This window comes from Pelodiscus sinensis, chromosome 5, assembly GCF_052426305.1.
Source record: "Pelodiscus sinensis isolate ZL-2025 chromosome 5, ASM5242630v1, whole genome shotgun sequence".
Taxonomy (NCBI): Eukaryota; Metazoa; Chordata; order Testudines; family Trionychidae; genus Pelodiscus; species Pelodiscus sinensis.
This window is the reverse complement of record NC_143056.1, coordinates 107,370,877-107,389,091: the sequence shown is the minus strand read 5'-3', so window position 1 is coordinate 107,389,091 and position 18,215 is coordinate 107,370,877. Positions and strand designations below refer to the sequence as shown.

Below are 18,215 nucleotides of genomic sequence, written 5' to 3'. Positions count from 1 at the left end.
TCAGATTTCCAGGAGATTTCTCTTTCACCTTCTCCAGAGCCATCCCCTCACCCGTCTACTCATGCTGACCACACAACAGGATGGAGGAGGTATTATAGACGCAGTCCATCGTCTTGTCATCATTACCATAGAGAGCGTAGCTGTTCACATCACAGGTGCTCCAGATCTTAATCTCCTTCCAGGCACTCGCCAATGCACTCACCACAGCGCACATACTATGTCAGGCACAGCAGCGCTAGGTCTTCTAGACGCTCGTCACCTGCAGCCTCTGACCAACATTATTCGCACTATCATAGTCCCTACTGTGGTGAATTTTCTCAGTATAGCTGGTCGCAATCTCGTTGCCGGTCGATCAGCCCACGTTCTGTACACTCCAGACCACAAGAGCTGTCCTCGCTCAGACCTGCTCCGCCTCCACAATCTCTGACTCTTCAATTGCAGCCATCAGACCCGGAGGAAGGGCAACTATCGGAGATGGAACCAGACATGTCCCCTAATGTTTGCTCCTCCATGTCCTCGCCGGATGAAGCTGTAACTCTGGCCGAGGCGTCACCTCCTGATGATCTCAAGGAGTTCCAAAACCTTTTTAGACACGTAGCACAATCCCAAGTGGTACAACTTACTGAGACCCAGGTGAAGCAACATAAACTGTTCAAAAATTTACACCTGAAGCAGCAGCGGAAGATTGCCCTACCGATAGATGAAGCTGTTATGGAGGTGGCCGAAGAGATTTGGCAAAAGCCAACATCAATACCACTTACTAACAAAAGAGTGAGTAAGAAGTACTTTGTACCATCCAAAAGACTAGACTTTCTTTTTAATCACCCTTAGCCTAACTCACTGATCGTCAACATGGTCCGCCATAAGGCAAAGATTCCTCACTTCAAGAACTCCCTGCCTGATAGGGACTCGTAAGAAGCTAGATTCATTTGTGTGTAAGATCTATTCTTCCTCAACCTTGCTCCTCCGAATTGCCAACTATGCTGCCCTCCTATCAAACCATAATTTTGACAACTATTCCAAGCTCCTGGAACTCGTGCAACACCTTCCGGACAGCAAGAGACCCCTTCTAAAAGCTATAGTTCAAGAAGGATTCACGGCATGCAGGATGTCCTTTCAAATTGCCGCTGGTGTAGCGGACACCGTGGCGCGAGCCATGGCAACGGGTATCGCCATGCGCAGGGCCTCCTGGTTGTTGTCGGCAGGAGCCCCTAAGGAACTGCAGGCCAAAGTTGAGGATTTGCCCTTCAGCTGGCAAAAGCTGTTTGCCTCCATGACCGATGAGATTCTTTACTTGGGGAAGGACTCGTGTACTACCCTCAGGACTTTGGGTATGTACATGCCGCCCTTCAGGCGAAGGAGATACTACCCGTTCCAAAGGAGGTATGATTATTCATCCTATAAACAACAGCAACGCGGACCTGACCAGCCCAAATTTAGACAGCGTCCGCAACGCAAACGCCAACAACAAAATCGTCCACCAGCCCGACCTGCTTCTATGCAGCAGGTTTGACTCCTGTGTCAAGGACTTGAACATGTCTCCAGTGGTCGTCATACTTACAATGAAAGTACTTTTCCTCCTTCCTCCTTGCTATAACGTCGGCGCGCAGGGTGAGTGAGCTCGCAGCACTGATGTCATCACCCCTTATACAGTTTTTACCAAGGATGCCGTAACATTGAGAGCTTATCCAGACTTTCTACCAAAGGTCTGCACTGAGTTTCATATCAACGAGCCAATCGTTCTACCATGCTTTTATCCAAAACCTCACACATCTCGGCATGATGCTCTCCTGCACACTCTAGATGTCCGCCAGGCACTAGCATTCTATATAGATAGAACCTGCGATGTTAGGAAGACGGACCGTCTTATTGTTTCTACTTCAAGGCATTCTAGGGGCCAACCCCTATCGGCCCAAAGCATTTCAAAACTCATCGTCTCTTGCATTACTACCTGCTACGACATCTATAAGAGGCCGCTTCTGTCACAGCCTAGGGCCCACTCTACATGGGCAATAGCTACATCAACAGCTTTGAGAGAGGAGTCCCTCTACGTGACATATGCCGCGCGGCTACCTGGTCTTCCAACACGACGTTCTCAAGGCATTATGCGATTGTGCAGCGCCTAGCTTCCGACTCAGCAGTGGCCTTAGCTGTGCTGCCAAGCCATCAGAATCGTGATTCCGTAGCCCATGTCTAGTGGATTACTGCTCCAGAGTCACCAAATGTGGAGCACCCAGGGGGACTACCCGAAGAAGAAAGAGAAGTTACTCACCTCCGGTGCAGTAACAATGGTTCTTCGAGATGTGTCCCCGTAGGTGCTCCACGACCTGCTGCCCCCGCTACAGAATCTTGTTAATTTATCTCTTGCAGATGGGCAATGAGAGGAACTGGTGGGGGCTGGATTGCGCGTGGCTGATCAAAGGCGCGAAAGCTGCTCGCGCACGCGCAATCCGGCCGATGACAGCTCTGGCAAACTCCCATTTGTGGCGCCAGGACCAGCCCGACACCAAACATGGAGCACCCACGGGGACACACCTAGAAGAACCATCGTTACTGCACCGGAGGTGAGTAACTTCTCTTTACTGCACAGAGTGTGTAACTTCCTCTTGCAGTGTCCATCTCTCTTCTGTAACAAACTTAACTTCTGTGTATGTTCCTTCTGAAAAGAGAATAAACAGTTCATTAATTTCACTGCAGTTTGACATATTCTCATTTCAGTCCCAGCATCAAATTCATTTAAAGTAAAATAAATTTATTAAGCAAAAAGTCATAGTTTTAAGTTATACCAACTGTAAGAAATAAAGACAGAAATTATTACAAACAAAAAGTAAAAATACATGTCCGAGACTGGTATTTGCTAGAGTTAAATATTAATCCTTGCCTAGGCAAGTTTGTCACTTATATTCTGTTCCAAGAGACTTCAACTCCGTTGGTTGGAGGACTCAGAATTCTGTGATTGCAAGAGCTCTGGCCCCTTGAATCCACCAAGTGATGGACTGCTCTGGGGTTCTCTTCCTTTTAGAGTCCAGTAACTCTGAAATATAATTTTTGAAAAATAAGTCCTGCTGGGATTGACACCTGGCTATCTTCACAAAATTCATTGTTTAGGCTTCACAAAACAGGAAGTTTTTCGAGGAATGCAGACTCCATCCCTCTATTCATTTGTATGTAAGTTGGGCTGCTTCTTTGAGTGATGTCCCCATGGGTGTTCCACTCTGGGTGCTGGTGTATCCTCACACTGGCAACTGGAGATTTTTCTAGCAGTGCTCTGCCACGCTGCGCATGCGCCATGGTGCCTTCTTGTGCCATTCGTATCCGTTAGGCATGTGCACAGCACGGCTCCCTCAGTTCCTTCTCTGACGTCCTCAGTGGCAGATGGAGGTTCAATGACTTGCTCTTTCCTCACCTAAAAACCACCCAAAATCATTAATTCTCCTCAGTTTTCTCCTTAATTCCAAGTTTTGACTCCTACTAACCACAAAAAAAAAAAAAATCTTTTCCCTCAAAACAATCAAAAAACTTAGTTCTTCGGTGTTCATCACCCTGTTTTTCCCCATGCCTGGCTCTTCAGGCTTCAAACGCTGTGATTTTTGCCGAGAGGCTATGCCAGGTCTGATGGGCTTGCCTCCTGCATAAGGTGTCTTGGGGAGGCCCACTTGATGAAGTCTCATGGCCAGAGCACAATGCAACTGTGCCAACAGGCTAAAGACCTACTTATATGAAAAATCACTTCAGCCACCATGTGACGACTCCTCCCCTCCCCCAAGCAAAGTATTGGTCACATCAACAGGTATGGACATCTGACAAACTGAAAGTGAAAACCCAGGTGTCCGTGTCAAAATCGCTACCTCTGGCACCAAACTCAGCTAGAGTGAGCATAGGCAATAAGCCCGGCACCTCTGGCAGCTTGTTTGGAGCCCAGCCAGAAAACATCAGCACCCATGGCACCAGCTGTACCAGCTGAATCTCGTTCCTCAGCTGTTCTGAAGATAATTAGATAGATTAGTTCACTCCCAAGTTTTTCTCTCTCGTAATTGTTAGTGTTAATGCCCCACCGTCATTATAAAAGTGCCATACTGGATGCCCAACCAGAGGCAACAGGCCACACTGTGCCTTCCTCGCAAAGCTCGGCACCGAATACGGCACTGACTACCACCATACCGAGTGCACATACCCCATTCCTCTTCAGGGACCCCTTTCACAAGATCATACTGCAGCAAGAGGTGGATCACCTGCTACAACTAGGAGCTATAGAACCAGTTCCGCCCGAGTTTCACAGGATTGGCTTCTATTCTCATTACTTCCTCACAGAGAAAAAAACTAGCAGCTGGCACCCAATTCTCAACCTGAGGGTGCAAAATAATTTTATTAAAAGACAAAAAATTCAAAATGGTCACATTGGCCACCATTATCCCCATTCTGGAACTTGGCGACTGGTTTTCGTCTCTTGACCTACAAGATGCATACTTTCATGTGTCCATATGACCTGCTCACAGAAGTTTTGTCTTTCTGTTCTTCTGCCCAAGGCAGCCAAAAACACGTATTTTGAGGATGTGCCTAATGATACCATCCCTGCCCCTATCCAGGATTCCCCCTCTCTCTACTTTTTTCCTCAGTCTTCTATGCCTCTTCTAGACACCTTGGTTGTGGCTGACCTCTGGGTGCTCAACACTCTTTCACAGCACCACTGTACATGAACCTGGCATTACACCTGATAGCTTGGCTATTGCATGACTAAATGTGGAAGAACAAGAGTGTTTGGTTAAAGTCTAGCAAGTCCTGCTGGGCATCAGAAAGCTCTCCACTAGAGCAGCCTACATGACCAGATGGAGGCAGTTCATGTACTGGTCCTCAAATAAGGGCATTCAGCCTGTGTGGGCTTTATTGCTGTTGATCCTGGAATACCTGCTTCATCTCAAGCTCCAAGGCCTGTCCTTGTCATCTGTTAAGGTCTGTCTGGCTGCTATTTCGGCTTTCTATCTACTGTTCAAGGGCAGGTTGGTTTTTGCCCAAAATATGACTGCCAAGTTCCTCAAGGGCCTTGGGTGCCTCTACCTGCACATCAGGGACCCAGTCTGTGTTCCCTCTAATTCGCATGGCTGGGCAGCTGTCCAGGAAAGTTTCAGGTGCCACATACTTGATTAGCAGAACACACATATCCAGCAGCATATGTTCAGATGCCCTTCCCCCCACAGCTTTGCAACCTTATTGCTCCTGCAGCTGCTCCCAAGACCCACTTGCTGGGTGTGCAGAGTGGAGAGAGGAGTGGCTGATTGTCCTCTTCATGCCCAATCTTCACAGAAAGGGGAGAGGGACAGCTTGGCTCAGGACTTGGAGCTACTATGATCTAAAGTCTGAACGATTCTAGCTACTAGTGAGTGAGTGCCTTTCTTAAAGAGACAGTGCAAGCTCTCTGAGACTTCCCCAGTAGCCAGCTGACAGTCTGTGTGTGTGCGTCACACGCATACCCTTAAACTCTCAGATGCATCATCTTTGTATCATACACTCTGAGTCTTTCACACTCACCTCCCAATACATGTATTGTTGTTATTACTACTTGGTACTTTCTGCAATGCACATATATTCTCTGTAATTTTATTTGTTCAAAGTGTGTATAACAGGGTTGACTCGCTGTTGCAGCACCTCCTCTTGGTCACACCAGGAATTAGCTCTGTCCATGGAGTGTATCTCCTGCAGGCCAGTGTCTCGCCCATCATCACTCTGTCTCTCAGTGGACCCAGTTGCTCCCTGTACAGCAGTGTCCATTTCAGGACACTACCCTCTGGCAGTGCCACCTCTCCCTTCTTGTCCCCTTCTGAGAGGGTATCAGCAGTCCTCAGCCCTTAACTTACCACTTTAGCCAACTGCAGTCCCAGAGCCTAGCCTCTTTCCTCACAAGCAAGATGCAGTTTTATAGGCCACACTTCAGTGTGGTTAGGTGTGGTACAAGAGGGAAGGGGGGGACCAAGGCCCATCTACTAACCTGGGCCCCAACCTAGGGACTCTCTGCTGGCAGCTATCTCCTGCCCACCATCTCTTCCTTTTTCTGCTTTTTCTGCTTCCGTTCCCTGGGCCACTTCCCCATGACCCTTGCACCTTCTTGGCTCTTGTATCAAGGCCTACAGCCTGAGAGGTAGTACGGTCCCGCCGCCCGCGTCCTCCGTGGCGAGAAAAGCCACTCCGTGTCTCCCTGGTCTGCTCGGGGGGGGGGGGGGGGCGGGGGCGTGCAGCTAGTGCACCCCCTCCCCAGCAGACCAGGCTTTTCTCGCTGACGCCTGGGGTAGAGCAGCTGGGGTGCTGCCGGGTTGGTCCCCGCAGTGCCACACCTCGGCGCTGCGGGGACCAACCTGGCAGCACCCCAGCTGCTCTACCCCAGGTGTCCCCAAGTCAGCTGCTGCTGAAACTGATCAGCGGCTGATTCCAGGAAGCCCGGGGCAAAGCAGCTCTGCCTCGGGCTTCCTGTAGTCAGCCGCTGGTCAGTTTCAGCAGCGGCTGAATCGTGGACACCTGGGGTACAATATGTACCAGTTCTGACTTACATACAAATTCATCTTAAGAACAAACCTACAGTCCCTATCTTGTACGTAACCCGGGGACTGCCTGTATTCACACATAACAAATTTTATTCGAAACAAAGATGGGACTTAAATCTTATGTAATACTGACTTACAGCACTCTTCTTCAAGCTTCTGGCTTGGAAGGTCATATTTCTGGTTGTAGTAACTTCAGCTCACAGAGTCTCAGAGTTTAGGGTACTATTCTCAGATCCGTCCTATATTTTTTTATAAGGACAATATTGGACTGCATCTGTACTTGGCCTCCTATCTCACAGTGATCTCTCAGTTTCCAATGGGCCAGGACATTTAACTACCTGTCTTTTTTCCAAAACAGCATAAGTTGGAAGAGGAGCGTAGACTGCATTCCTTAGATGTCTGAAGGGCTAGCCTTGAACGGACCAAGCCATTTGCAGATCTATGCAGCTGTTTGTGTCAGTGACCAACTGATTGGTCATCTGGTGTCTGCTCAAAGACTTCCTTTTTGAGTCACCAACTGTATTCACTGCTGCTATAAACAGGCAAGGGTGTCACCTCTGATTGTGACCACCTATTCAACCAGTGTGCAAACCTCATTGACAGCTTTCCTGTCCCTAATGCTTATCTGGGATGTGTATGTGGCCATTTGGTTGTCCGACCACGTGTTCATGTCCCATTATGCACTTGTGCAACAGGTCTGGAATGATGTTGGTTTTGGTAGAGCAGAACTGCAAAACTGAATTCAGAGCCCAGCTCCAAGGAAGCTGCTTGTGAGTCACCTAGAATGGAGTTGATATGAGCAAGCATTTAAAGAAATAAAAATGGTTACATGTCTTCTGTATGTGTTCAAGATGTGTTGCTCATAGAATCCTAGGGCTGGAAGAGACCTCAGGAGTGTATTGAGTCCAGCCCCCTGCCCAGAGCAGGACCAATCCCAACAAAACCATCCCAGCCAAGGCTTTGTCAAGCCAAGATTTAAAAATCTCTAGGGATGGAGATTCCACCACCTCCCTAGGTAACCCATTCCAGTGCTTCACTACCCTTCTGGTGAAATAGTTTTTCCTAATATCCAAAGGAGCTCTCCCCCATTGTAATTTGAGACCATTGCTCCTTGTTCTGCCATCCCTCACTACTGAGAACAGCCTCTCTCCATCTTCTTTGGAACCTCCCTTCAGGAAACTGAAGGCTGCTATTAAATCCCCCCTCACTCTCTGGATCTGCAGGCAATGCTCCCTCTAATACACCCCAAGATGCCATTAGCCTTCTTTGCTACAAGAGCACACTGTTGACTCATATCCAGCTTCTCATCCACTGTAATCCCCAGGTCTTTTCCTGCTGATCTGCTGCTTAACCAGTCGGTTCCCAACCTGTAACAATGCTTGGGATTCTTCCGTCCCAAGTGCAGGACCCTACACTTGTCCTTGTTGAACCTCGTCAGATTTCTTTTGGCCCAATCCTCCACTCTAGATCCTGTCTCTACCCTCCAAAGCATCTACGTCTCTGTCTAGCTTAGTGTCATCTGCAAACTTGCTGAGGGTGCAATCCATCCCCTCATCCAGGTCATTAATAAAAATGTTGGGGAAAAAAAAAGGCCCTAGAACTGATCCTGTGGGCACTCTGCTTGAAACTGACCACTAACCAGACATTGAGCTATTGATCACTACCCGTTAGGCCTGACAATATAGCCAGTTTTCTGTCCACTTTACAGTCCCTTTATCCAATCAAAAGTTTTGCTAAAGTCACGGTATATCACATCCATTGTCTTCCCCATATCCACAGAGCCAGTTACCCCATCATAGAAGCTAATCAGATTGGTCAGGCATGACTTGCTCTTTGTGAATCCATGTTGACTATTCCTGATCACTTTCCCCTCTTCCAAGTGCCTCAAAATGGATTCCTTGAGGGTCACCTCCATGATTTTTCCAGGGACTGATGTGAGGCTGACCAATCTATAGTTTCCTGGATTGTCCTCCTTCCTTGTTTTTCCATGTCCATTATCCGTCCTCATCTTCTGTTTTAGTTGCTGGAAAGAAGGAACTGAGAACACAGGGTTGATGGCAAGGTTCTGTCGAAGCAAACGCCTCACTCAGTTTACGAGGCTAAACAGACAGTTTTATTGGCCAATAAAAGCAAAGTGAGCCAAACGTGGTCCCAGCAAAGTCGGGCCCAGTAAGGCTGGCTAATACAATCAATCCTAGTATTTTATACCCTTAACCAAACAAGTCTGACGTCAGGGCAAGAAATCAAAGAGAACTTCAAAGAGGAATTATTATCAGCATAGAAAGAAACAGGTTAAAAGGGAGTTCGAGCTTCAGCTCAAAATAGTTCATTAACACATTCCAACAGCGCATCCCTCTGGTCTCTCCCCACCTCGGTGAAGACCAGTTCACTCCCTCGTGCAGACACAAGAAACTGAAATGGCTTTTGTTATACAGAATGGCTTCTAGCTGAATATGAAATGGTATCTACAGTTCCTTGCTTAATGAGCCCCACCTACACTCATGCATAGGTATATCACCCACCACCAACCAATGTTCTTTCTAAGCTGCACAAAAGCACAGCCCTGCAGTTGCTTAATGAGCCCTGCCCAGCCAGGAGCTCAGGGCTCTCTGCACGGAGCTGCCTGACTGGGGGAGGGGCACTTCTCCCTCAGCTACAGCAGCAGTAGTTCCCTGTTGAGGACAGAGCAGCGAGTCTCTCCCAGCCTGTAGGGAGGGGACATGTCCCTATCGGCTGGGAGATACTTGCTGTTCTGTCTTCCGGGAGCTGCTGCTTCTGTAGCTGAGGGAGAAGTGCCCCTCCCCCAGCCAGGCAGCTCTATTAAGCAGCTGCGGGGCTGTGCTTTTGTGCAGCTTAGAGAGAACCTTGGTTGGTGGTGGCTGATATACCGATGCATGAGTGTGGAACTCAAAGGGGTGCCACAGCCAACTCTATTGATATCACTGAGGCAAAAGTTTCCAATGACTGTTCATGTGGGCACACCTGCACCTAGAATGAAATAGACACGAGCAACACTTCTCAAAGAACAATAGTTATAGAAAGTAGGTAATAATTTTTCTTAGCGTACAGGAAACAAGTTTACACATTCTAAATCTGAGAATATCAACAATCGATAACTAGAGACTAGAAATTTCAAAGTGTGCAGTGTCATAATTCGTGAGTAACAGGTTAATTGTAGTACTCTTTGTAAGTGGACAGAAATAGAAATATTTTGGGTAAGTGCTCATTTACAAGTTCAGTCTGTGGTATTGATAGCAATTTTCTAAACTATTCTGCTCATCAGTGGCATTTCAATCTGATGATAATTTCATGTATCTGATGCCACTATATTGGAAAAATACAGATTCTGATATTCGTTCCTGGTCTTAACAGTGTTTTTAATTTTATTTCTCAGACAGTTATGATCAGAGTGCATTACAGGCAGTTCAGCTGGAAGATGGAACCACTGCTTACATTCACCATACAGTTCAAATGCCACAGTCAGATACCATCTTAGCTATTCAAGCTGATGGCACAGTGGCAGGCCTCCATACGGGAGATGCTACAATTGATCCAGATACCATCAGTGCTTTGGAACAGTATGCAGCCAAGGTACATTAGAGGACCTTTTATCTGTATGTAGTTTCTTTAATGAATATGAAAATAGGCAGACAAAATGTTACCAGTCTGCCAAAAGTTTGTGAATGGGTTTGCTGGTCCATGGCATAAAAAAGGTTGGGAACCACTGATTTATGGAATAGATGAAACAGCATGAGGTGAAGGTTGAGTCAGTTTTTCTGTCATTGAGGTTAAGTAGAGTGATAGCAAACATATGGAAGAGAGCAAAGGAGAGTATTTGGGACAAGAAATTAAGATATAATCTGAATTGGTCAGAGTCCAGACAGACAGTTTGATGAAAAATAAGACAACTGGGGATTGAGCTAAAGGAGATACAGAGCTGGTTGTTGTTATGATGAGAGTTTTTTTGTCCAGAGTTGAAAGATCTAGTGAAATGTCCCTGACTCTATAATTCTATGGCAGGGGAGGGCAAAAGGGCCTCCGTAGGCTGGATTTGGCCTGCCAAGCATGTTGATACGGCCCATGGACATCCTGCCCCGACCCTGCCTCCAGGCCAATTGGGGCCGGGGGAGGGGGAGAGTGCACGAAATCTCCTCTTCCACCAGGGGTGCGCAGTACTTGGTCAATACCTAGGGTTGACTCTAAGTACCACTCACCCCTTTCAGGATGGGGACAGGGCGGGAGGAGACTTTGCTCCCGCTCCCAGGCCGTGATTGAACTGGGGATGAGGGGAGTGTGCCAAGTCTCCTCTTGCCACCAGGGGCGCAGGCGCCTAGAGGAAACCGCCAGCTGTTCTGAACAGCTGGCAGTTCTCTCCGAGAGGATGGGGGCAAAGACTTCACCACTCCCCCCAACCTCAAGCCAATCCGGGTCTGTGGGCGGGGAAGCAAGGAAGTGTTCTGGCTCCACCCTTCTACCAGAGGCCCCGTCCCTTTTGGGGCTGCCTGAGGCCTCTTCAAAAATTTCTGAAGTGTTCCCCCATCTAAAAATATTGCCCATCCCTTTTCTATGGAGAAGTAGACAAACAATTAGTAGTAGAAAGGATGAGGGTTAGGTAAATAGCCTCCACTAGAAATGAAGACTAGATAGAAAGTAGGATTCTGGGCAAAAAGGGAAAATATTAGAGATACCACCTTTTTACTCAAAACACTCAAGACTAGAATATTAATTGAATAGAAAATAATGATACTGATATTAAGTAGGATAAGAAGTATGAGAGATTTATTGTGAAAACTGTAAAGTAGACATTGACCCCATGAAGTAGAGCACACTGTATAATGACCTGATTCAAAGCCAGGCTGACTTTGAGAGGTGATTAAACAGGTAAGAGAAGATTACTTCCCAGCCAGAAGTTGCTGATAGGAGATATGCTCATGACAAGAAAATAATTTGAAAGTGTGAAAGAGTAAAGTGACTCTCTTCAAAGAGATGATGATAAGATGTGCAGTGTTGGAGCATGTCTGCACTAGGAAATTATTTTGAAATAGCTGAATTTGAAGAAATAACTCCCTAAATAACTATTTCAAAATAAGCTTCTTCCCTGAGGAAAGCAGGAGTACAGATTCTAAAATAATCAGTCCATTATTTTGAAATAGTGTGGACGTTTCACTTATAATTTCAAAATAACTCCCTAATGTATACCAGGGCTTGCTGATCTTGTTTTGAGTATAAAATGGAAAGATCCAGTGGATAGTTGGAGGCATGATATAAAGCACAAAAGAAAGAGTGGTAACTAGGCAGCAACTGAGTTTGGCAGGAGGTCCTTTGAAGAGGTGTTTTTAATCATAAAAATGTAAAGCTGACAGTTACTCATACAGGTTGCAATGGAGCATAGCAGTTCAGAAATTCTACTTAGATAAACCTTCCATTATACAGAAAACTATAAAACATGAGGGACAAAGTAATTGTAGGAGCAGAAATATTCTTATGTTTTCAGTCTTTCAGTGTATCAGCTCCTGGATGATAACCTTTGGTACTTGTATAGCAATGACAAAGAGGTCATAGAGCAAGACATTCTTAATTCTGGCATTTCCTAACTTTGAGTACAAACTTACTGTTCTTTTCACATATTTTTGTGTGTGGGTGAGTAATATTAAACTGATATTTTCACTGTTCTTTGAATTTCTTTCTTAGAATGAAATTTGTTACCAGACTGAGTTGTGGTTTTAGCATAATATTTTATTTTATTTTATTTTATTTTATTTATAAATGAAGCCTGGCCAACAAGCCCCCAATTGGGGCCCAGCTCCCATCTGGTCGCAGCATCGTAACACTCCGGCACAACCCCCCCCGCCCACACACACACACCAAATCTGAGCCCATCATACACCTGAGTCCCCTGCCCTGAGCCCCTCTTAGCCCCCCCCCCACACCCCAGCCTCCTGAGCCCATCATACACCCAAACCCACTGCTCTGAGTCCCTCATACCTCCATATCCCCAGCCTCCTGCCATAAAATTGACAGAAGACCAGTTACGATGTAAACTTCAAAGAAATGCGCAAAAAGATGTAGCAGCGGAAGTCCCATTAAATAAAGTCTGAGAGTACAATGTTTCATTTATGCTGCTATTAATCATCATGTCAGTTATCAATAATAGTAAGTTGTATATTGTCAGTCATGCAAGTGGGCATTCCTATACTGCTTTTTGTTGACCACTTGTTTTGAATTTTGATATAGTTTGGCTCTTTGCTTTGAAAAGGTTGCCGACCCTTGTGATAGTGGATTCTCTGACATTGGAGGAATCCTTTGCTGTCTGGTTAAAAGCTGGCTTTACTGTCCCTTTGTGCCTTTGGAACATCTCCAAGGGAACATTGTAAGGGAACGATCTGGTTCTGTACTTCTAAATTTGCCATCATGTCCTCATTACTACAAATTACCGGATCTCCATGAACATAATAATGATAGAAATGGTTTGGTTATGAGAAAGATTTAGAACAATATTCATCCCTGATTTAGCTTCACTGATGTCTTTCGTGACAGAAGTCAATATAATGAAATTGAGGACAAATTTGGTCCTTGCTAGTCCTCCTCATTTTAACACGACCTTAAGTATTTCTACACTTTAGTTGTTATACATGGCTTTTGTTGTAACAGGCGATTTCAGTGGGAATTTTGAAGGTTTTTTAAGAGCCAACATATAGGATGGTAGCCATGTTTCAAGATACAGGACTAACAGAGCTGTGAATAAGTGTGCACTGTGCACCCACAGACGCTGAGTCTTTTGCATTATTCAGTGAAGAAGAGCAACTGGTTAATTTTTTTCTATCATATTATTTTCAGGTGTCTATTGATGGAAATGAAAGTGTCAGTAGCTCGGGAATGATAGGTGAAAATGAGCAAGAGAAAAAAATGCAGGTATGTAATACTGTACAATATAATTGGATCCAATGAAATTTTTATTTTCTGTCTCTACTATGTCCAAAAGTTTTTACAGTGCAAGAATTCATCTTTCTCATAACAGCTGAAAGCACACCAACTATTGAGCTCTGAGCCAACTCCTTGGGCTGCTCATCAGGAGTTTTTTTTATTCCAAATCTATACAGACAGCAGGCCCATTTTTTCCCTTTCTAAATTCAAGCCTACATTTATTGGTGGTCTGTTTATAATCCATTTGTTCTTGTGTCGACTGTTAACTTAAAGAAGTCTTCGCTCTCCCTGATAATTATCCTTCTGATGAATTTATAGAGAGCAATGATATCTCAGCCTTCCATTGGTTTGGTTGAAACCAAGCTCTCTGAGTCTTCTCTCAGAAGGTGCGTTTTCCGTTCCTCAGATCGTCCTAGTAGCTCTTCTCTGCACCTGTTCCAGTTTGAATTCATCTTTCTTAAACATTAGGGACCAGAACTGCACACAGTACTCCAGATGAGGTCTCACTCATGCCTTGCTTTCATTAGAAATATCTTGCCTGATGCAGCTTAAGTTCAGGTATTTTTAGTAAGCCGTGTCCATTGCTCCATAACACATGCAGTTCTTCTTGCTCTGAACCAACGGTATAAGGAGACTGGCATTGTTCCAGTTCCTTGTTACTGCCACATGGCCTGAGTCTCAATCTTCTGTGTCCAGTTTCTTTTTGAATTGTGTCAATCTGCAAATATCTTTTAAATTAATTTAGTATTTAACTCTTATGGTTTTAAGAACTAGTGTGATTGGTTAGTTGATTTTCACTGTCCCCAGGAAAGGAAGTTAGATTATGTCTAGAGTCTCAGAATTAAAAAATTACATTTCTTGCCCCTGTTGCTTTTCAGTGAGCAACACAAACCAACCCGACTGTTGTTGCCTAGGTGAAACTTACATCTTGGTGAAGTATTGGATTTGCTCCTCCTTCCCTTCCAGAACTCATGAGGGTGAAGAGCTAAGACTTAAAAAACATCTGATGGAGAAACCCCAAGATATTCAATCAGATCTGGGCCTGGGAGATCATCCGCCACAGTAAACAGGTAGTAAAAGAGCTTAGAAGTTGAGGCTAAGATTTTCAAGACTGAGAAGGCATCTTATGAGAGCAAAGAAAACTTCTTAAAAGCAGAGAGACAAACCTCCTTCCAAGGATGCCCCGACTCCTTCCAAGAGAGGATAGTGTGTGCACTTGGATCCTATAGATTTTGCCAGAATAAACCTCCTTAGCAGGAGAATGTGGCAAGGAGTATGGATCCCTCAATTGCGATACTGTTTCCAACATGCAAACCAAAACTAGGGATCTTCTGCCACTCCCTTTACAGGGTCTGATTTAGACGTCAAAGATATTGTCATGGCCTCACAGGGGGTCTGTCTCCACTGTACCCAGAAGAGCACTGCATCTGACAGCTCCACCAGGTAACTCGCACCATGTTCTGGGGAAATCTGGGACTTACATGTCTCTGAAAGATATTTTTACTCTCCTGCTCTTTGCAGCAGTCTGTTGGGTCTGTCTTTGTACAGAAACCCAGTTACTTCAAAGGAGGAAGCTATTCTGAGGAGTCAGACCGTGTTTCTCTTCTACCTGCGAGTTTGAGCGCTTAATAATTGATGTTGTTGGTTGTGCTAGTAATTTAGGATCCAATTTTTTCATCTGGTGAGTTGCGGGTTCCAGATAAGCCCCCACCTTACCATACAGAAGCCCCAAGAGATCAGAAGCCCAAACAGATAGGATTTTTCAGAAAAAGGTGGTAATCTATGGCTGTGGAGTCCTGTTGAGCCATATCCCACGTGCTGACATAAGAACGGCCATACTGGGTCAGAACAAAGGTCCATCTAGCCCAGTCCTGGGTTCAGTACATGAGTCTGTCTTATCTCCTGGCCTACATCAGCCAGCTCCATTTGAGTACATAGAAGATGAAGTTGAACTGGTTCTGATGGTTCTGGTAGCAATTTCATTTTCCCTAGATGAGGCAGTTACCCCATCTTCACCATCAGATGCTCCCACGAAGAGTGGTAATGAGCTCTAGATACAACTTAAAAAGGTTCATCAGCCTCCACATGGATTGCTGAATATCTTGGAACCCTTGGGTCTCAGACGGGCAGCTCGCCCAATCAAATAGGCCATCATGGATCCAGATAGGATAGTGTAGCACATGCCTGCTTTTTGTAGTCCCACCCAGCAGAGGGCTGTGATGCACTTCTTCATTCCATCTGAGAGTGCAGAGTTTATAGTCTCTCACCACCATCCAACTCTTTGGTGATACAAGTAGCCACTGAAAGATCCAGACTATAACTCCCCAAAATTGCACCCTTAGACAAGAGTGACAAACTGATAAACATCTGAGGGGAAAAAGGTAGTCTTTTCTGCCTCTCTCCAATTTAGAATTTATTTGAAATTATCCAGCTCGTCTAACTAAATACAGTGCCATTAATTGAGCAGAATTATTGGTTTAAGGACAAACTCTCTCTAAAATAAAACTTTTGTTCTAGTCCTTGGTTGGTGAAAGCAATAGTTACTGCAAACCAGAAGGATGGTTACGGTCTTCATCATGGGAGCAGATATCTAAATCATCAGGTTTCCCTAGAGAGAAACAGTTTCCATTCACAATTTTCCCTTTGGTACACTTAAGTTGATCATTGAAAAGGCAGATGAATCACTCAACTCTCTTAAGAACATGAGGCTAAAGCTTTATTCTTCTGTATATCTATACCCCTGCCTTTAAGAGGAAGCATAAACAGAGGAACAGAGCAAAACCATCTCAACTGTTTCATCACCACTGCTCCCAGGACTCACCACACAAATGACAGAAAGTATAGAGATCTAGGTACATGGCTTCTGTGACATTCACTGTAACCCACAGAAACAAAATAACCCACAGACAAATTTTTAGACAGACTCATTGAAATCTGCTTCCTTTTATTGATGCTACATCATCCTGATGCGTAGGTTTTGGAGGCCACTGTACTCAGATTGCCCACAGCTGGAAGATTTTCATAATGGGCAAATGGATGCTAGAAATTTATTCTCTACAGATTTCTGATTGTGTTTCTGTCAATGCCTTCCCAGTTCCTGTTCAGGGACTAATCTCGTGAGGAAAGTCTGTGTCAAGAAGTGGACTCCCTTCTCCAACAGGGAGCCATAGAAAGAGTTCCACATCAACCTCCAGAGCAGGGCTGCCAAAATTTATTTTGTAATAGTACCAAACTTTTCACGAAAAGGTACCAAAACACACACAAACGTACCAAATTTTAAACATCAATATATAAACCCTATAAAACATCTTAAACAGGAAAAAATACATTTAACTTATACTACATCTTACTAAAACATTGACATGGAGGAAATATATTCAACTTACCTTATATTTTGTTAAAAGAGAACTTTTTCGTCAACTGCTTCATTACTATACCATCTTTTTTGTTGCATTCTATCACAAAGCTCTTTTGGTAGATTCCACGTCGTGCAGTTAATGTCTTGAAGTAAAGATTTAGATCTTATTAATGCATTTAAGGTGGACATTTTCATAGATGCGCGATTTTTAACTTGAATGTTGTTGAGTAAGGAGATAACTCTTTCAGCAGCTGCTGAAGAGTGAGGCAATGAAAGAAGATTGATCATAAATTTTGACAACAGAGAGAAGCGATATTTGTCACCGCATTTTTCTTGACATATGCTAAACCAAAATTTTTCAGGCATTTTTTCAGCATTAGGAGGTTGATCTTGCATTGTCAGCTCCCTCCATTCTTTATTTATTTGTTCATAATGTTCTTCATTGACTAGGTTAGAAAATTTCATAACTAGTGGGATAATTGATTTAGGCCTTCCCTCAATAACAGTAGCTGGGTCCAACGCCTCAAGGAACTCCAGTTTTGCAAACAATTCACAAGATAAAAAGCGCTGCAACATCTGCTTTGTAAGGCAAACATAGAAATTTAAAATTTTTACTCGAAATTCTTGCAATTCTTTCTGGGAAATTTTTGTTGAATAATCCAGGTAAATGCTTTCTACAGTGGCACCACAATAAATGTAATCTATCCTGAGATATGTTGAAGGATCATTAATATTGATTTTACTTATATCATTAGGTTTCAAAATTTCTCGCTTGATGAAATTACTGAGAATCCCTTTAACACTAGTATTAATAGAATTCCTTAACTTATGAATTCTAAATGTTTCTGCTTGATATACTCCAAATTGAGCTTATTGATGTCAGGCAAAATGTAAGCTAAGAAAGCATAATACATTTTTGTAATGGAATTTTGTAATCCCTCTAGAATTCTTGAAGCCATAGGAATGCCATCTTCTAATGCAGCAGATGTAAAGAACAATAAAAGTGTAGGCCATTGTTCTAAAATTCTTTTCACCACTTGCTCAAGGGAAAGCCATCTTGTGCAGCTAATGTGGAGAATTTTTTGAGGATTGCTATTTGTAAATGTTTGAAATTCTTTATATTCATTTAGGCGCTTAGGACTATAGCTCAAATATGAAAAAATCTTTCTGGCTAACTCTTCTAAATAATGTGGCAGTGCAGTGCAGGCTTTAGAAGCACACAAGTGCAATGAATGGCAAACACAAGGTTGTATGAAGATATGAGGATTTTTCTGCTTTAAGAGATGCTGGACTCCTCCTTTGCTTCCTATCATAACACTAGCATTATCGCTGGCAAATCCTATTAGGTTTTCAAAGGGGATTTCATTACTGTTAAAAAACGCCTCTATGCAATTATAAAT

General features: G+C 44.3%; 1 protein-coding gene across 3 annotated transcripts in view; it reads left to right on the top strand.

Moving 5' to 3' along the window:
* Window positions 1-18,215, top strand: part of ZNF143 (zinc finger protein 143) — a 140,483-nt gene that overhangs the window by 34,534 nt on the left and 87,734 nt on the right. For all 3 annotated transcript variants that reach the window (XM_075927952.2, XM_006129090.5, XM_075927954.2), the window contains 2 exons: window positions 9,928-10,124; window positions 13,371-13,445. In XM_075927952.2, the coding sequence (XP_075784067.1) occupies window positions 9,928-10,124; window positions 13,371-13,445 (272 nt within the window). The remainder of the gene's footprint in view (window positions 1-9,927; window positions 10,125-13,370; window positions 13,446-18,215) is intronic.